Source organism: Tetrao urogallus (genome assembly GCF_951394365.1).
Source record: "Tetrao urogallus genome assembly, chromosome: 2".
Classification (NCBI taxonomy): Eukaryota; Metazoa; Chordata; class Aves; order Galliformes; family Phasianidae; genus Tetrao; species Tetrao urogallus.
The window spans coordinates 38,088,891-38,109,656 of record NC_136814.1 but is presented as its reverse complement, the minus strand read 5'-3'; the positions used below and the strand labels follow the sequence as shown (position 1 = coordinate 38,109,656).

At 35.7% G+C, this 20,766-nt stretch overlaps 1 protein-coding gene across 1 annotated transcript in view; it reads left to right on the top strand.

Moving 5' to 3' along the window:
• Nucleotides 1-20,242, top strand: part of MAP3K21 (mitogen-activated protein kinase kinase kinase 21) — a gene marked incomplete at both ends in the record, with an annotated part of 40,606 nt that extends 20,364 nt beyond the window's left edge. The window contains 9 exons of the mRNA XM_079532803.1: nt 4,517-4,665; nt 5,386-5,561; nt 10,264-10,504; nt 11,808-11,930; nt 14,620-14,736; nt 15,282-15,432; nt 16,258-16,352; nt 18,053-18,841; nt 19,818-20,242. Of these exons, the coding sequence (XP_079388929.1) occupies nt 4,517-4,665; nt 5,386-5,561; nt 10,264-10,504; nt 11,808-11,930; nt 14,620-14,736; nt 15,282-15,432; nt 16,258-16,352; nt 18,053-18,841; nt 19,818-20,242 (2,266 nt within the window). The remainder of the gene's footprint in view (nt 1-4,516; nt 4,666-5,385; nt 5,562-10,263; nt 10,505-11,807; nt 11,931-14,619; nt 14,737-15,281; nt 15,433-16,257; nt 16,353-18,052; nt 18,842-19,817) is intronic.
• Between the last annotated feature and the right edge of the window lie 524 nt (nt 20,243-20,766).

The window sequence follows — 20,766 nt, the reverse complement described above, 5'->3', positions numbered from 1 at the left end:
AGAGATTTTGCTTCTAGTAACTGTAGTGAGACATAAAATTATTTTAAGGTGTTCTCTAATTTGGAAAGTGCATACCTCACTATGTTAAGCTTGTGAGTATCTCCTTAAAGGCATTTTGATGGATCAGATAAATAATATGGTTCTCAATACTGATGCTGTTTTTGAGTGACGTAGTATGGGATACATGTACTGAAGAAAGGTATTTTGGGGGAATAGCCGTGATTGCACTATAGCCTTTAAAAGTTGCAATGCCTCACTCTGAAAAGTCTCCGTTTCATTTCTTTTTAAAGTGTTTTCTCTGAGAATAATCTTAAGGAAGCTATTTGGGGAAGGAGGGGAGGACTTCAATCTTTTTTCATGCCTTTTATGCATGCTCTGTGTTGCATAGTTCTTAAATACGGTCTCATTTTGTGTAGATGCTTGATATTCTAAAGCATGAAGTAACATTTTTGGTGTTCTCAGGATGATTCTGTATCTGCACTGTTTTCTGACACCCATTTGTCTGCAACTGATTTTCAGCATGTTGTTTACATCAGTCTGAGTTGATGACCGGTTCAGAAACATCATTGGCTTCGCTCTTTCCATTCTTTCTTTCTTTTTTTTTTTTTCTTTTTCTTTTGCGGGGTGGAGTTTGGGTGTAGGCGTTTTCCCTAATCAGCTGTATTCCATGCTTAATTACAGGTCCTGTCCAGTCTTGTTGCTGTGATTTTAGGTATCTGAGGGGGTATGCTTTGGTGCAATTATTTTATATTCTGCTGCAACATTAGTTTACATTTTTGGAATCTACAGTATTTCTCTTCTTCGCCTTCTCTCCTGCACGCCTCTCTTGTAAAAATGTAAGTATTTAGTTCAATGATGGACTTGTAACAGGAGAGGTTTTTAAGTAGAAAGGCTCTGTTTTACAGTATAGTTAAGTCCTTCTTGGCTTCTAAAGATTTTCTGCTTACTGCACCTCAATCTGTTCTGTTGCTTATCTTTACTCCTTTAAAAGGCAAACAAATAATACTGCAAGTCTAGTAATACTCCAGTTGTTGGAGTGCTTTTTATTTTAAAGACATCGGGTTACAAATGTAAGCATGGGTCTCTCAAAGACAAGAATATATTTAAGAAACAGTTTAAACTGAAGTTACGCATACTGAGTACTGAGTTTCCACAAGGTGTCTCTAGACCACTTATTAAAAATAAACAAAATCCTGAGCAGTTGAGGCTGCTCAAATATGATTGCATTTGCAAGCAGCATTCCAGAATCAGACAGTGCTGGGGTTTGTTATGGCAGGGTTTTCATACTGTCTTGCAGGCAGCATTTTCTCACGTGTCATCCTAGGTAGCAGAATGTGTTCTTTCTAGGCCCTTCTGCTTCACAAACCCAAATTGTAACTGTTATTTTGGGGAGTCTGGAACTGTATACAAAAACAACAAAGAGGAATTCCACTTTTTCACTCCTATCTTTCCATCATTTATTGCATATTTCAGTCTTGGTATGTCAATCTTAGGTAAGAAGCCTGAAAGTGCAAGTTCTCAACAAAATCAGAAAGCTCTTACTGAATAGCTGCCTTTGGCTGGCATGTTCGTATAGTCTTTAAAGGGATTCCTGTGGCATTGCACAGTGAGCTGTGCTTTAGAAGATGAGTTGTAAAGTAAAAGAAATTTTGAGAACTTTGATTACTTCCATTTTGATCAGCTTTTAAAAAACATTGAAACAGCAAGTTATTGCTGGAATGCGATATAGAAAGAAAGGCTTAGATCACATTGGACAGCAGGGGAATAAATTTTAGTGGCCAAATTGTCTAAGGAACGACTTACTGAAAGCATTAGTTTGTGACCTTAATGTATAATTTGGGTGTATTTGAGTGCCTGTATTTTTGGGGGGGGTTCCTTTTTTTTTTTTTTTTTCCTTTTTTCCCTAAGATGTAAAAGGAGATGTATTTTACTCCTTACTCTTTTACAAATACTATTTCTTAGTACCTCAGGCTGTACGCATAGAATGACTGTATGTGTGCTGGTGAAATTTAATGCACAAAGTCGCAACTTCCATTTTTGAGTAATAAGTAGTGGTTGTCCTGGATAATGATGGACTGACTAGCACCTCCCAAAAGCAGGAGGACTAGAATCATCTGTAGAATTCTACCCCAGCCCATGCTGACTCTTGGCACTTGAAGTTAAGACTACCTTCCCTAAAAGAGGTTGAAGTGTTACGATCACCTGTTTGGCGCTATGGAAAATTGCTAAAACTGTAAATGTAACAAAAATTAATGGTGTGATACAAGTCTTTTGTGAAAGATGATTTCTTTTTATTATGGTTCTGATTAGCTTCAGAATTCATGCTAAAATAGATACGTAATAGTCCTAACCAGGGAATTTCTTGAATGAAAACCAGTCTTCACTTGCTGGGAGAGTGTAAGATTATTTTTAATGCTTTATCTAAATGCACAAATGAAACAATCTTTAATAGAATTTTTCCATCATATATAAAGCCAGAAAATATTGTGTTTATTATTGTCAGAAGTACAACTGTTTTAAAATGAAATTGGTCTTTGGAGTTTGAGCATATGAGTGGATGTATAGATTAGATAAAAAAAAAAAAGAGGGCAATGATCAAGAATCCTAAGATTTTTTACTTTTATTTTTTAGGAATAAACAGTACTTCTTAGCTTTTAATTCATTGTTAAACCTGTGAATTCATTAATTTCCTGAGATTTTTATGGTGGCTAAAATTTTATTGATGAACAGAACTTAGATATACAGAGTGCTGCTGTTTAGTTCAAATTGCTTCCTGTGTAGTTACTACACATGTAAGAAATATGTTCTGTTTGTGCTGAAATTGTGTAGTTGACTGGCTTTGTTTCTTTATTTACTTATTCTCAAGTGGTACAAGGTTTTACACAATGCTGAATGACTTTCAGAAGAAGGCAGTGACAGTAAAAATCACCGGTTATATTCTTGTTATTCTTGTATTCACATCTGCTGTAGTTGGGGTTGTACTTCTAGTACTTGGTACTAGGTGGGGTACATGGAAGGAGTGTTGGATGTTAAGGAGTACCTAGCCCTTACTGCTCTCACCAGTGCCATGAACATTTCTTAGATAAGTCCACCGTAGGCTCACATACTGAAGAAATTCCTCCTTCCACAAAAATCACTGAGACTTACAACTTTCTCTGTCGTATTGGAATAGGAGATCTAAAATAAAAGCAACTAGCATGCTGTTCCAGTGTTTTGCTGGGGGTTGGGTCATTTAAGCAAACACTGGGTGTACAATCCCAAAGACAGTAAAAACAACACCTGGCTTTTCATCTAGACTGGAAAGCATAGCAGAAATTCTTATGGTTACTCTTGCTGCAATAGGAATGTCTATGATTGTTGATTTCTATACGTGGTGGTAAGAGAAGATCTCACCAGCACCCTTCACAGGAGACAGTACTGTTTTTCTTTCCCTGTATAAGGAAACTAGTTGTGTGTGTAACTCTTTCTCGATCTTTTCAGATTTGTAGGGAGAGAAAAATTAACAGGCCTTTATATAACAAAGAAGGGAGTAGATATGCTGGGTTTTAGTTTGTTTTATTTAGGAGAAGAGAAAAGGCATGTAGAACCATAGGATCATAGAATTGCTCAGGTTGGAAAAGACCTTAAAGATCATCAAGTCCAACCACAACCTAACCATACTACCCTAACTCTAACAACCCTCCACTAAATCATGTCCCTGAGCACCACATCCAAACGGTTTTCCTTAGGGAGCAGTACTTAACAACCTTTTCTGTAAAGAAGTGTTTCCTGATATCCAACCTAAACTTACCCTGGCACAACTTGAGACCATTTCCCCTCGTCCTGTCACAAGTGAGAAGAGACCAACTCCACTCTCACTGTAAGCGCCTTTCAGGTATTGGAAGAGAGCAATAAGGTCTCCCCTCAGCCTCCTTTTCCCCAGATTGAACAGCCCCAGTTCCTTTAGTCTCTCCTCATAGAGCATATTCTCCAAGGCCTTCGCAAGCTATGTTGCCCTTCTTTGGACCTTTCTGTACTGAGGTGCCCAAAACTGAACACAGTACTTGAGGTGAGGCCTCACCAGCACATCTAGGAAACTGAAATCTTTGGAAAAGTGTCTGGCCTGAATGCTCTGCTGAGGTGGTGGAGTATTTTTTGTTCTTTTGTTTGACTTTGGTGGTGCAAGGATCACTTGTTTTCCTCTGGTTCAAACTTCTTGTCCTAACTGAGATTTATGTTACACTAGTTTTTATAGAGAAGTGATTTCAGGTTATATTTTGAGTCCTTGACGTCCATGTTTTTTCAGCTAGCATGTGACAGTAGGGTAAGATTGCAACTAAGTGACGTTGAATTTGGTTAGTTGTATTGGAGAAAAGGTGCGAGATGATTGAAGTGGTGTGAACTCTTTAAAGCATTCACTTTGACATGGGAAATCATCAAGAATTTCAGTACATGGTTGAATACATACTTGTTTGTTCTTGATAAAATAAGGTGTCAGTGTTCTGAAAAATAACCTTTTAAAAATTACTTTTTGTAGTTATGGAGTGTTGCTGTGGGAACTGCTTACAGGAGAAGTTCCTTACCGTGGCATTGATGGCCTTGCTGTGGCTTACGGAGTTGCTGTCAATAAGCTTACTTTGCCCATTCCATCCACTTGTCCTGAACCATTTGCAAAACTAATGAAAGGTATATGTGTTTTTTTTTCTACCTATTTATTTAAATAATTAAGGGCTTGGGGTATGTATTCGTGGCTGTAATAGTCATAGGATTCAAAATAAACACCATATTCTACAATGCAGTGCATATAAAATACTTTGTTCTTTTAGAGGCAGCCTGGTGCAACAGACTATTATATGCTTATGCACAAGTCATGCAGTATTGAAGTACACCACTTACATTTTTCAGTGGTCACAGAGTATACTTTTTCCCTAATTTTAATGATTTGTTTTTACACTCAAATTGCATTAATTTTTCCTAAAATATGGGTCAGTGTAAGATAAATATGATAAATTCCCGAAGGGAAGAACTGAAAAATAGCATTTTCTCATTGTTTTTTGTGAAAATAAAAAATGTTTTTGACATGCTCTAGAGAGAAAAAACTCTTGCTCACTAATGGGTGTTTCCTCATATGTAGTCTCTTTACCTTTTGATAAATACCTTTTCTATGTAGTACTGCTAGTTGAGATCCTAAAGACTGAGGTGAAAAAATCTGATTATTAACTAACACCGGTCTTGAGTACAGATAGGTAGATATCACTTAGGGAAACAGAACTAGGGAAGCCTTGCAGAAGAAAGTTATAGTGTATCATAGCTTAAAGTACAATAGCAAGTAACTGGAAATTCAGTTTTATTCTTCAAAAAGTTGTATGTACTATTAAGCACTGATGGGATTCTAATAAATTCTAGAATGCTGGGAACAGGACCCTCATATCCGACCATCATTTGCCATAATTCTTGAACAGCTTACTGCCATTGAGGGGGCAGTAATGACTGAAATGCCTCAAGAATCTTTCCATTCCATGCAAGACGACTGGAAATTGGAAATTCAGCAGATATTCAATGAATTGAGGACCAAGGAAAAAGTAAGTTCATTTTCCATTTGCATGGCAGTGAAGGAATGGTACGTGTGTTGTGATACAACAGATTTAGATATTTGAATTGTAGCTTCTCAAAATAATGCTAGAAACCTGATTTAGCTAGTGAGACACAAGCGAGAGGATAAACTACATGGAGAAGATTTATTCTCATTAAAACGAGTTGTTACTTTAATTACCTATTTTTGTTGCTGAATGTACTATTCTTAAATTCCATTAATGTTTCTCATCAGTATTTTTTTGACAGCACTTTAACCGACTTGCAGCGAGCTTACTTAAGAACAAAAGGTTTTATTATTGGTTTTCTTGAATTGCAGACAACTTGCTTTTCTCCATTTTTCTGTAAACAAATCAATACAATTCTGAATGCTGAAACCATAATTAGAGGTACCTCAGTTGAATAAAAATGTTAAGTTTATTAGGAAGCAGTATTATTGGTGAGTGAGGGTTATGGTGTGATTAGTTCATTCAGAAATACAGTTGAAAAAGCAACATATGCCACCTGCTTCCCCAAAGAAAATGGTTTGCAGATCAGGCTTATAGACTTCTTAGAGTGTTGTTTTTTTCCTGAGTATTTGAATGCATCAAATCAAATGCATTATCAAACAAACCAGAGGTTTTTTTACCCAGTTTTTTATAGCCACTGCAAGTTTTCATGGTTTTTATTTCCATAAAATCAAAATGGTTGATAGCTATGAGTAAATCACAGATTTTTTTGAGATCACTCTTAATATCTCCATTTTAACATAAATGTTCACATTTAATTATGCTTTTGAGCTATAGTAGCTGGCCATTCAATTCTTTTTCCATTTCATTTAGAAACTACAGCAGTACCAAATGTGAAAATTTACTCTGATGGATGTGTAAGAATTTATTAACAAACATTGTCTTTAACCAGCTAGACCTGTCTCCTACTTTTAGAAAAAAAAAAAAAAAATCTTGTAGGCAAGCTGGCTGGCCTTAATTATCTTGTTCTGTAATTTTCATCGAACAGTGCATGTGAACTCTATCAACTTGATAGATGTATGTGGTTGGTTACCATCCTAGTTATCTATTCTCTGTCCTGTTGTTTTTTTGATGTTGTTGTTTTTCCCTTCCTCCTAAGTATTGTTAAATGTCAAGGCCATCAGTCCAGAATCTTTTGGCTGTTTCTCCTTAAAACTCTGGGATGCAGTGTCTGAAACTATTTGTCTTCATGTTTTGTTTTTAGTTGTCCTTTTGAATCGCAGTTAGAAATGCTTCTGGCAGACATGGATGTCTTCCTTGCAGATCTCTTGCAATAATACGATTGCCTGGTATACATTGTTATTTTTCATTAAACAAATACATAATAAGTACAGAAGAGAATTGAGACACAGGGATTTGTAGAGAAATGCTTATAAATCAGACATTTAAATGTTGACTGTGCCCCACACCTCTTTTCACCAAATGCCACAGATGGCTACTTGTGGGCTATTAGGTGATGGTGGATGTGATGTTATGGATCTTCTGTAGTGGCATCGGTGCATGTGATTATTCAGATTTGTCAATTGCTGCCAAGTTTGTAGTATTCTCAATAATAGTCTTCCTTATTTCCAGTCTGCCTTTGTTTCTGCCCTCTGGTTTTCCCTCTTCCATTTCATGTCATTGAATTGAGCACGTGTTAGCCATGTTATCCATATGCTCCCTGCCTACACATTGTTGGAGCTGGGCTATGCGTCTCTCTAGCTGTCAGATTTCTTCCTTTCCAGCTGAATTATGGTCCCTCTACAAAGAGAAGAGACTCTCATTTTCACTTGCTGTGAGGCTGCCAGCCACTGCCAGAACCCTCCATAGGGCCTGCCTTTGTTTTTTCCCTCTGCAGTAACTACTCAACCAGCCATTTTCTCCTTTTTGCTATGGGAGCGCTTAGAACAAGAAAAGGCATTCCCATTCAGGTGTGTGTTTATTTTCTGGAGGCATTAGTCCAGCATGAGATTTTCTCTTGAAGAAACTCCTACTGACTAAATCAAGCTGAGTATTAGTTAGCACAGATTTTGGTGGGGAGAGTTATATTTTTGAAATAAAAGTGAATTAAGCTTAATTAGGGAGAGGAAAAGATTAATGAAATTTACTTCTCATATGCCAAATTACTGCACCTCCAAAGGCATCTGCCCTAATTAGGTAAACTTGTTGAAGAATGAAAGCATGTAACTCTAACTTAAACAAGTTATTCAAATGTTTGTGCTTGCTTAATTTAGCACATTATCAATTTCACTGACAGATACTAGGGAGAGTCAAGTTTATGAGGCATTAATATAATGATTATAATAAAATGAAGAAAGAGCAACAACAACAACCCTGTGTGGAGTCTCATTCCCTGTGAAGGAGAAACTTCTGTAGCTGGAGGAATTTCCTCAAGGGCTTGCTGTAAATGAGTGATGGTGACACCCACTTCAAGGAAAGATTGCAATCTTTTGTGATGAGCATTCTTGAGCAACTTAAATATAGAACTCTTTCCTAGCTTCCTTATAATGAGTGTTGTAATTGGAGAGTGGTGCATAACTAATTGCAGTAGGTCTGTCTTTAATTAGTTTATTTGGAAAAGAGTAAATACTAAAACTCTCAATGAGGAAACGCTTTCATTTTCTAGATTGTCTGCCTTTTCAGTACAGACCTGTAGTTTTTTCTTTGTTACTGAGCTTTATGTCCTGGGATTGAGGATGAGAAATGTATAGTGAAGAGTATCTCCCAAACCTTCATAGTAATAAACATCTTTTCTATTTTAAACTCTGATGTACGTTTATCACAGAATCACACAGAATGACCAAGGCTGGAAGGGACCTCAAGGATCATGAATCTCCAACCCCTCTGCCATATGCAGGGCCACCAACCTCCCCATTTAATACTAGACCAGGCTGCCCAGGGCTCCATCCAACCTGGCCTTGAACACCTCCAGGGATGGGGCATCCTACCTTTATCCTAAATTTTAATTCATCTGTCTTCTGCTTCCAACTCTTTTATTTGTTCAATTTTGACTGGACAGAAGGAGGAGAAAAGTAAAAATTGTCAGTAACCTCTAAATTAAGAAGTGTTAAAAGTGATTAAACACCCAAAATTTTACTTGCTGGCACGAAGACAGGCCCCTTTGAATCCCCAAGAGGCATAATTACCTTTTGCCAAGGTGTGTATGTTAAGAAGAATGGATTTAAAAGGAAAAAAAAATACTTTTTTGAAAAAGTTGTGTTGAAACAGGCTCACTCAGAATTAGCAAGCTGTCTAAAATGTGTTAGTCAATTAAATTAAATTTGAAACCTGTGATAAGCAGTATGTGTATGCTAATTGTAATGAAAGAACAAGTATCTCTCTGAGGAGCAGCTGCTTCTCACTGAACCAGAGTTTGATTTGATTCAGCGGTAAACTGTCTTTCTGAAATCCATGGCCTTTTCCGCAGGAACAGAGAAGGATGGTTTTTGCACTTGTTTGAGAACATCAAATTGATACAGTTCAGAGGCCACCTTATTTGGAAAGAGTGTTGAAAGAGTAGATATTTGCTTTATGCTGGTAGTATTTCAATAACTGTTGGATGAGGAATAGTGCTAGTATATGATGCTGGTGGATACTGATGGCCAGAAATATGCAGTCTGCTCTCCTTTTATAGGAAGAATGTATGGTGATGGAATTAATGAGTTTTAATTAGAGAAAAAAGGATTCCTAAATATCTAGAACTCTTAGCATAGTTTAATTTCCGTTGCTGAACTTCTATTTTCAGCTGAATTACAATTTGGACAGATGTTGCACAATCATCCATTAAAATGAACAAGATATCCAGTGAGAAACATAGTATCAGTCACATCATAGCTTTTCCTTTTCTCAACTCTTAAAATTCAGGCATATTTTGACAGTTTTTTTTTTTTTTTTTTTTTTTTTTTTTTAAGTTTAAGATCATTTTCTGGTTGTAGGATTACAGTTGTTTAGTAGTTTGCCCTTGGGAATTTGCTTACCCTAAAAATTAATGAGCTTTCTTGCTAATGCTTTTCCGAGAAAGGAGAAAAGATAAAAAATAAAATCTAAAAGGCAAAAGAACAACTATTGCATGGGTTTGATAGTTTGAGAGTCCATGTGGTGCAACTCAGTGGTTAGCTATTTGATGCTACACAGATATGTGCTGCTTTTTAATTAAGAAGCAGCTGTCTTCTGTTTTATGACTTAGTTTATCCTATTACACTAATTCCCATTCATTATAATACTGATTGCTTTTTCAGATAGAAAAAGCCTAATACATGGTTGAAAAACAGGAAAGGTTAGGAAAATTAAGATGAATGCATTCACTTGTTTTCATCAGGTCATTCTTTTTTATTTAGTGTATGGAAGTTATCTAAGAGAAGCCCTCGTGGGATGGGAGAGTCTCTGATGTGAAGTACTTAAAGCACATTTTGTGCTAGGCTGTAAGCTGATAATCTTTGGTTTGATATGTTGTCCCCGTTTCCAGTGCTTACCTAGCTTAAGTATCTCAAGTTAAATGCTTCAAAGGAAATCTGTATAATGCTTGTTTGCATCCACATACAGAATCTTCACTTATGCAGAGTGGTCAACTGTCAGGTCGTATGTGTGTGTTAAATATATATCGTGAAAACACATAAGGAAATACAACTTACTGAATACTTGCAACATCCTTTAATACAGCTTTTACACTGTTACTCAGTTTCACTTGTGCAAATCTTATTTTTAGGAGCTTCGATCACGAGAAGAAGAGCTGACAAGAGCAGCTCTTCAGCAAAAATCTCAAGAAGAGCTGCTTAAACGGCGTGAGCAACAGTTAGCAGAACGTGAGATCGATGTATTGGAGCGTGAACTGAACATCATGATATTCCAGTTAAATCAAGAGAAACCCAATGTAAAGAAGAGAAAGGGCAAATTTAAAAGAAGCCGGTTAAAACTTAAAGATGGACACAGAATTAGTTTGCCTTCAGGTTTGCAGTTTTCTTTTACGTTCACAACATATATTATGATTAAGTAAGCAGGCTTCAGTGGTTAAAATTTTCAGTTTTGGCTGATATTTTCATTCATTTCTAGTTTCTTCTACCCCAAATAAGTGCAAAGGATGTGGTAAAAACCACTGTTACATGCCATATTTTTTGAGGTAGTCCCTATCTCTGAGCAGTCTTTCACCTGATTCAATCAAATCTACTGTTTCTGGAAGGAAAGCATGAGAACTTAAAAGATTTAAGCTGTTGTCAGATTGATTGTGTTGCCTTATTAATATTGCCACTAGATGTCAGCAGGCAAACTCAAGATTATGCCCATGATTTGTGAGCCTTCACCATTGTTAGTAGCACTCTGGAGGCGGCTGGATCCTTCCAGTAGTTTCTGAGTCTGTTAATTTATTACTAATGCCCCATGTACCTAATGCTACATTAACTCAGTGTGGACCGAACTGTAACTGTCTGGTACCTGGGAAGAAACAAAGAATGCACAAATATTTAGGCATATTTCACTAATGCTGAAAGTGCTGTCCCATTTCACTTGCTTTAAAAATTATAGTAACAGAATTACTACAAACTTCCCAGAAAGGCATGTGATCCTGCTCAAAGTTTTAAGTATTGGTTTAAGCTGAATCGCAAGCTTAAACTTAATATTTGTTTCTTTTTTCTTGATTCTGCCCATATCTTATTTGAGAAAGTTTTATCTGGAGTACTGCTTAGCTCTTTGTTGTTGAGAATCATCAAGATTAACGAGTCCTTGAGACAGTTCTGTTGTAAGAAAAACGTTCAGTCTATAATTGCACTGTTGATAGGGATTAAAGAAGGGCATATGGTCAAACTTAATTTCATTACATTTTTTTCCTTTCCAGTATTTTTTTTATTACTTTGATGGAAATATTAGTAATCCTATATTTTGGTGTCTTGAGTTTCTACAAATTTGATGAATATGACCTCTTTAATGCAATGTGTTTGTTTACCTTTTCTGACAGCAAAAACTTTTGAATAACAGCTTGCGATCTGTATATGTCTCAGTTTTGAATCCAACTGGATGTAGCTCCTTTTGTTGGTGTTACTGCAAACCTATTGTACAGAGTCTGCGAGGGTGTGAAACAATGCCTGTTTGAAAAAAAGATTTGTTACATTAAGGATCAGAATTTGTCAGTATATTTGTATGAACATCTCTTGTGTTATCAAATGCAACTCATTATGTAATTTTAATTGATTTAGTACAGCAGTACAATCTATTGAACATTCTTTATTTAGAACTTTTTTTTTTAATTATTTCTAATAGATTTCCAACACAAAATAACAGTGCAGGCATCTCCTAATCTGGATAAAAGGAGGAGTTTAAACAGTAACAGTTCTAGTCCATCAAGTAGCCCCACAATAATTCCTCGTCTTCGAGCCATACAGTGTAAGTCTCCAACATTTCTGATTGTTCATCTAGTCAATACAGAATGTTTTTTTTCATACTCTCACTGGAACACATTGGTAGTGTTATCAATTTCAGACAGATTTTTGTTCACCAGGTTCCTTTGCTTGTTCTAATTTCTGCAAGCTGTTGTTTGATGGGAAAGAAAATCTTGCTAAAATACTAACTAATTTTCAGCAACTCAGAACAGCTATGGATGTTTTAAATCATATATTTTGTTAATAACTTATGGAATTCATTTGCATGTAGACATAGATAAAACACCAAACAATCAAAAATTACAATGGCAAAATACAAAACATGCTTCAAATGTTATTCACGATGGAAAACGAATTTCTATTAAGTTTACTACAGTTGCTAAATGAAATCAGTAGTTGTTTGAAAATAAATAATAATATTCAGAGAATAAAGCAGTCTCATAAGCTGGAAAAGCTGATTAATCAACCAGCAACTCCGCTTGCTCAGGAAAAAAGAAAAATAAACTGTAAGCAAATATAAAAACAGAAGAAAATAAAGATGAAATCTTACATCTTACAGAAACAAAAATAAAAATAATGGTTCTTGTGCTTGACAATCTAATTATTCTCTGTATAGTGGTGACAGAAGGAATAGTGGAGGTAGCAGTTATGAATGTGGAAGGAAACCTGTCATGTTTTTATAGTAAAGCCCACCTTTATGTTTGAGATGACTGTATGTAAATGGGGTAAATTCTTATGTGATTCATTGCCTGCTTTTATACTGCTTAAACTGTTGTGCAGAGTAGATTGTCTGGTTGCCCTTATTTAAAGTGAAATGTTACATGAGATGGAAAAGCCTGAAGTTTCTCTCTATTTAATATCAGTAGAACACTTGCCAACTGGTTGCTTTTGGATGTGGACTAACTATTGTTGCCAAAGGAGTTTTCTCTGAAGGAAAGTACTTCAGAATCTGTATCCAACATGCATATGGAAGATGAGAAATCAACATGCATGCTAGTTTTGTTTTTTTCCTGCATGCTGTTTTGTAGCTACTTCACAGGCTTCTGTTTCATTTTTTGAATCTACTTGAAACTCCAAAACTTGGATAGAAACCAGATCTCTCTTCTTTGGAAATATCTCTGCTTTATGAAGACCTTTTTATTAATTATTCTCTGAACGTGAAGTGCTGCCTTTTCCAGTTGAATAAATACCAGAATTGTTGTTGCCAGAACTCACACAGTTCACTGGGTAAATACTGGGTAAATACTGTTACTATCCATATGTTGCGTGTAACGGAGAGAGGTGGACCAACTCCATCTTGCTTTTCTTAAAGAAAATTTGAGATTGAAGGCAAATTCTATGAGGAGAGCTGTGGTGAGCTTTTTTTCATGGAGTTCTTAAATCTTACTTACTGCAGGAAGTACAGAGACGTTTTCCCATGTGAAATATCATGACTACATATAGACAAGACTGTCATGTTTTCTTTTATTTGCCTGGTTCCGTATAGAAGTACTTGGAAGTGCAGTAAATTGCTGGTATTGGCACAATTCCGAAAACTTGAGGTTTTTTATTTTTTGGATTTTTTTTGTTGGTAGTGGGTTTTGCTGGGTTTTTTTTTTTCTTTTTTTTTTCTTTTTTTTTTCTTTTTTTTTTTTCTTTTTTTTTCTTTTTTTTTTTTCTTTTTCTTTTTTTTTTCTTTTTTTTTCTTTTTTTTTTTTTTTTTCTTTTTTTTTTCTTTTTTTTTTCTTTTTTTTTTTGTGATTCCTAGTCTGTGTAAATGATAGCATTGCCAGTCTAAATCTTTGCGTAAGTGCTTAGTGCAGCTGGAGACTTTTTGTTCTGTTTGAGCAGGCATTTGTTTTCGTAGGATTAGAGCATAAAGGATGATATAAAGGCTCTCCTTTAAAAGAAGCACTCTTCTGGTTTTGATTTTAGATCCCTAAGCATATCACATCTATCAGGAGTATCTAGGTGAAACAATTTAGCTTCCACACCCATCTGCACCTGTGCAAAATAAATTCTTTCCCACAATAATGTTTTAACTTGATTTCACTTCTAAGTATCTTTGTTTCAAGAAGACTTCTTTGAACAGAGATGATTTGAGCAGGCATTTCTAACAATTGGTCCCTTGATTGCTTTGCTTTGTCATCAACAATTCTAGCTTCATAATGTAAATGCTTTGTATTTTAAAATAAAAGTTTAGTTAATTGTAAATCTTGTGGTTAAAATCAAGTTCAGCTATGTTTAAAAGCTGTTTTAGGGAGAGAAAAAAAAATACATGTTAAGTAGTCCTGAAACTGCTTGAAATAAGGGAGTTTAAAGAAGGCAGGTAGTTTGCTGTACTACACAAGCAGTTGTGTATGGTGAGGGAGGACAAGAGTGCAATGGTTCAGGAGTGACTGAACAGCTGGCAAGAAAAAAACTGCCTCATTAATCATGCTGTTGTAACAAGCTAAGTTGTTGGGTTTTTTTTCTCATCTCCATCATAGCTGTAAGCATGAGTAGTTGCTGTCAAGTTACTTCTTCAGTTAGTACATACAGAAGTCTACTTGCCTGGGACTGATCCTAGAAAGAGGAACCTGTAAACCCTACAGTACAAACCCTCTTTTAAAAGACGCTTAGAGCCTTTTTAGATTTGGGCTTTACGACCAGAAGAAGGAAAAAAGATTCCTTTCTGAAACCAGCTTGACTAAGATCTCTTAATTTTTCTTCAGTGATTCCCAGTACAGATACACACACAACTAATGGCCGAAGAAACAGTGTATATGTGTACCAGCAAGATGTAGATATCACAAGTGAATGTGAACTTCCCAGTGGGGTTATGAAAAAAGGCAAGATTTTATTATGTTTCAAAGGTGCTGGTTCTGTTTAATTTCACAGCTGACCTGAAGTGACGGACTAAGCATTTAATGAAGAACTGATGCTTTACGCCCAAACAAATCATACTTTTAATGAGAGAGAAAATATTAATCATTCTCACAATTGGAATATCGTTTCAGTTGATACCAATTATTCCACAGCGTATATTTTCTTCACTGGAATTTAAGTGCTCAGTCTAATTCACTTGTCTAAATTACCTAAGTATAAGGTTCTCAGTTAAAGGGAGCAGATAATTTTGTTATTTTGCCTTTAATGTGGGTCTATTGTCAGCTCATACATTGTTTTTCTTGCTTGCTCATCTTGTTGGTTCAGTGCGATTTGTGTGGCGTTTTCTGTGAAAGAGAAAGCCTCAAATTTTGTTTACTACTCTTTCTGTTACTGTATCAGAATGGCTTTGTGGTAGAGAAAGGCTGTTCTGTCAATGTGTACAAAGATATATATTTGTAGTATATATACTTACACGAAGGTTTTTTGTGTTTTTAAATCCAATCTTCAGTAACTTCAGATGAAAGCAACAAAACTTGGGGAAGGAGCACAACTTACCACCAAGAAGAGTTTGAAGAAGTGAAGAAAAATTTTAAAAAGAGAGGTTGTACATGGGGACCAAGTTCAATTCAAACAAAGGATCGTGCAGATTGTAAGGACAAGTATGTCTACTGCATTTTGTTTGATAATACTAAGCATCCTTGGTAACTAAATCACTGTAGTAGGTGATTTCTTGCCTTTCCTCAGACTGTCCTGAAGAACTGCAAGCACAGCCCTCAATAATATCTTCCAGTGCAATTACATAAGACTGACTGCATATGTGAAGCACAGTACTCACCAGCAGCATCACTCACATTAACCAGCACAGGTTAAGAGGGTTCTGAGCGTCAGCTGAGCACGTTTATTTTCAGATTTTTTTTTTTTTCTGATTGCTGAAAATTGGAGGTTGGATATTTTATGATGAAAAAGACCCTCTTCCTTTTCTTCATACAGTAACTTCAGTGCGTCCTTTGTGTGTGTGTGTGTGTGTGAAGACATCCATTCATTTACCTGGTTAGTAAGCTAGTCAGACCATCCTGCTGAACCTGGCTTTGTTATTTTTGTTTCTTTGAAAACTCACTGTTTGTGATTGTAATTTATTATATTTGTGTCACTTCTTTGAGAGTGCATCTGTTGTCCAGGTTTTCACTGACTTTTGTTCTTCAGTAGATAGTTAAGGTCCATTTTTCTTTGACTTTTTTTTTTTTAGCCTGTCATCCTGAAACTTTCTTGTTAGTATAAATTCCTGATCCTAAGCTATGTTATCAATTTATAGTCTTAAGACTATGCTATTTCTTACATGCATTTTTTTTAACTTTGAAAAGCTTTTCTGTTTTCAAGTTCTATATAACTGTTTATAGTTTGAAAGAAAATGCAACATCTTTCTTTTTTAAGTGTATGTAAGCACAGTATCATCTGAAATATCAAAGTACCTATCATTGTTTCAGAATAAGACCCCTTTCAGATGGCAGCAACCCTTGGTCAACACTTGTAATGAAAAATCAGAAGGGTGTTCCTCTAGCTTCACTGTTTGTGGACCAAGGTAAGAGCTGTGTTTGAAAAAATGGAAGTTACTACATGATGGCATTAAGTCTGTTCCAGTGTTACAAAGCACATTGTTCCTCAAATATTGTGCACATTATTAAGAGTTCTAACGCTACAGATATAATTCAAATTATTTTAAAAAAAAAATTGTTAAGCTAAGTGTGGAGTAATCTTTAGCTTTCTATTACTAGCAGCTAACAGACAGGTTGCATGAGGTCTGCCACAGCATGCAGACTTTTTCCATGTTTTTGAGTTGTCAGGCTGATCTGTATGTTAGGTCTGTGGTCACTGCTGTTTAGATTCTTCTGTAAATAAATACATTGGCATTTAAATAATCATTAATGAGTGCTATTGTTAGTGGGCTCTGTGTACTCAGTTTAAAACTGTAGTTAAAACCTGTAAGTCTTCATATTTTTCCAGGTCTTAGTTTCCTGTTTTTTTTTTTTTTTAGCAATATTTATTATTTAAATGTTTAAGGAAAAAAAAAAGTAGATTGCAAATCTTTAAGTTGGTTATGTGACATTTTGGGATTTACAGGAAACCATGAGGAAAAAAAAAAAAAAAAGGAATATATTATCTTGAAATACAGCAAACAAGATATTGCATTTTATGTCCATTCCTAGAAGGTGCTTTAGCTATTCAGTATTCATTATAATTTTCACATTTGTGTGTGCTTTCTGTATGACAGATAACTGGAAAAAATACTGCTATCAGGAAAAACAAAGTAAAAACAAAGAAACAACTGTGGTATAACTTGTAGTCCAGTAGCTATAGATTTATGTCAACTGGAAGAGAAAATAGTAAGCTGCTTGGATGTTGGTGGGGTTTTTTGGTTTTGGTTTTGTTTTTTTTTGTTGAGGAAAAAAAGACTCATGTATACTGGTAGGACTATTAAAAAGCAGACAGACAAACAACGACAAAAACAAAAAAACCTCACAGACTAAACAGAGAGCAATTCTGTGGGTTTACTAGCATGTACTAAACCCCTACATCCAGAGAAGACTAAACAAGTTTACATATTTCAAATATTTCCATGTTTGTTCTATACTGCTCAGTAGTTTACGATAGAATAAATCACGTTGACCTATGTGCACGTTCCATTTTTTTTGTCATTAGGTGTGAAATGTCACATTTGCTCCTTACTTCAGACGTAATTAATTGGAAAATATTCTAGCAATTCATTTGCTTTTGGAACACAGCTTCATTGAAAGTGTTGCAAAGAATCTGTTCCAGATCTTCTCTGTCACTTTGTGTTTATTAAATCAAATAACTGTAAAGCATACATGAAAATATTTTTATGTGGTCTAAAAAGCACTACCAAAAGCATGCAGAAGCAATATTCTGCTGAAGTTTGGAAGACCTATTTTTCCTTTCTAAAAATTAAGCTTATGCGCTAAGATTCATTTGCAAGCTGCTCCTGCTAGAGTTTGCTTTTTGAGTTATGTGAAGTACGACATTTGTAATGAAATAGTACTTCATATGTTCTAAAGACTAAATAGAAAACCTGAAAATGTTTAGGCTTAGAATGTGTTTCTGAAACTCAAAATGTGAGTCTCTCTGATCTTCTGACTACATCTAAGGGGAGCATACAAATCTCAAAATTGATAACAGCAAGTAAGAGGAAATCCTGGTGTACGTATGCGGATATACGTGAAATAGTTGAATTGTAATTCTAAAGTATGTTGTAATTTTTTTCAGATGTGTGCACTGATAAGAAACTTCTCCCTGAAAGTTTGGACAGTAAAAGACCAAAGTCAATTAAGTTGCCAAGTCAGGCCTATATTAACCTACCTCTTTGGAAGGATGATCAAGGAGAGAATACAGTAGAACATGAAAGCTTTGAAGAAGGAACCTCTGCCAGTTCTACAAATAGTACTCCTCAAATGACACCTACAAACAGTCTGAGCAGAACACTGCAGAAGAAGAAGACTGATTCAGTTCTTTATGGATGTGCAGTCCTCCTCGCATCTGTTGCTCTGGGCTTGGATATTAGAGAGCTGAACAAATCACAAGGTCCAGATGAACTCTTGCCTAAAGATGAGAAGAAGAAACGTGATGGAATATTTCAGCGTGCTTCAAAATTTCGCAGGAGTGCGAGCCCTACAAGACTGCAGTCCAAAAAAGAGGAAACGGGTATTCCATCCTTAAATCCAGCAGCAAGTACTGTGAATCTTCTCTCTATGCCCTCCATTTCCACAAAATGCCTACTTCAGTCTGACAGTGAAGATGCGTTTGTAAGCAGTGTGCTTGGTGATTCTGGTCCACGTAATTCTAATGAGGACTTTTTATCTTATGAAACTTATGAAAATAAAAGAGAACAGAGAATACAGATGGCTCCTAATACAGTTTCTGCACGATTAAAAAATCAGCCTTTTAATCTGTGTCTGCAACAAGAGTCTCAAAAAGTTCCAAATGATTCCTCAATGAAGACAAGTGTGTTGAGTCATAGACGAACCTTATCAGATGGGAACAATTTTCACACCACAGGTAGGTGATTCAGAATTTAAAATGTGGGGGGATTGTTAACTTCAGAAACAGAAAATGTAGGGAAACTAACCATTCACTACTGACTGGGTGTTTGTCATATGTTCAAGTGTTAGGTCAGCCTTCATAAATGTATGCAGTTAAGCTTTAGGTGTCCAAACTCTGAGCTATCTGCACTTGGAATAGTATCCTGTTACAGGGAAGGTATTACTAAGATTCAAGTGGAACAGTTATTTCCTCAGGTATTGCAAAAACAGATTTCCCTAGCTTTTTTGTCAGCAATAACATGTTTTTTGTGTGAAAAATTCATAACACTGAGAGAAATGTTTGCTTGTTTCACAGTCTGCATATGTGAGGGAATTAGCATCATTATAATACTGTACATTTTTAAGTTCAAGAAGAGAGAATCTGATATGATTTGATTTGCTTGTTTGACTGAGGAGTTGTCATATACTCCGCAAATCTTTGAGCTAAGCTGTTGATTAAAAAAATTAATTTAAAAATGACTTTAAATTTGGTTAAGGTGCAAGTGGATTTGTTCATAGTTAATGAATTCTTGGAAAGAACAGGAGTTCTAAACTGCACTACTGGTGTTCTATAGTGGCTTAAATGTAATATCCTTTATGGTACTCTGTGCGTATGTAATTATTCATAACAACCTGACAAATATTGATGGCTGTATTCTACTGTTAATATTCATCCAAGAACTGGATAATTAATGCTTTTTCTTGTTTCTAACAATGACATAGAAATTGTTATAGTTTCTAACAAAGTATAGAAGAAAGATTTCATTGAGCACCGCTGATCCTTCTTTAGGAAATTCCCCACAAATGTATATGAATGTCTTAATTTTTTTCTTTTTTTAAGAAAAAAAAATCATTAATGCTTGTGGTAACACAGTTTTGCAAATGGCAAAGAAATCAAGGAGGCACAGAGTTTAAATTCTTCTCTTGTTTGTCTGACCTTTTCATTCTGTCAGCTAATGGATTTGCTTCAACCGATGATGTCTCCAAGTTGCCCGTTCTTTCAGTTACTGGAACTCTACATTCTCCGTCTCTTCAAAGAAGCAGCAACCACTGTGGTATTTCAAATGAAAAACAAAGAGCTATGAATATTATATCAAGGCCTCGACCTTCTTCTGTTAGAAGTAAAATTGATCCATGGCAGATTCTTCCGCATATTATGAAACCAAACTCTAAAGACTCCAAATGCTTAGAGGGCAGTACGGATCCAGACGTTCACCTCTTGCCAGACACTGAGGAAAGAACTAACTGCCACATGCCCTCATTACTTGATATTGATGTGGAAGGTCAAAATAGAGACTGTACTGTGCCTTTATGTCGAATGAAGAGCAAAACATGCCGGCCGTCTATATATGAACTGGAGAGAGAGTTTTTGTCTTGAGTGCCTTTCGTTTTAAATATTTTCTTTTTAAAGGAGAACAAATATAAAATTCTTGTCCACCTAATGCTTTATGCTGCTGTTTTTTTGATGTACTGTAACAAATAGTACCAAAATTATTAAAGCGGGCAGCTAATTAAGGAAGTGTGATAGGTGCCTTTTTCAAATGGAATCCCAGCTAGTACTTCTAGAAGCACAATACTTCTTAAAGTTCCTGAGTGTATTTTGAATGATTAAAATAACATACTCATCTCCCTCTGCAGCGTTACATACATTTTCTATAAATTTGAATTATTTTTCTGGAAATCTAACTTTGCACATTGAAAACTGAAGGACATGTGGTAACATTGTGTTCACTCAAGAAGAGTTTAGCATAAGGAGTTATCTGCAGCTAGCTTCTATATGCCTTGTAGAATTATGAAAGGGGTCAAGGGCTTAAGATGCCAGTATAGAAAACTGTTCAGTCCCCATTAATGGCTGGTTACATTTTGGCATGTTATACTGAAGTTGGTTAAGGACCAGCAGCT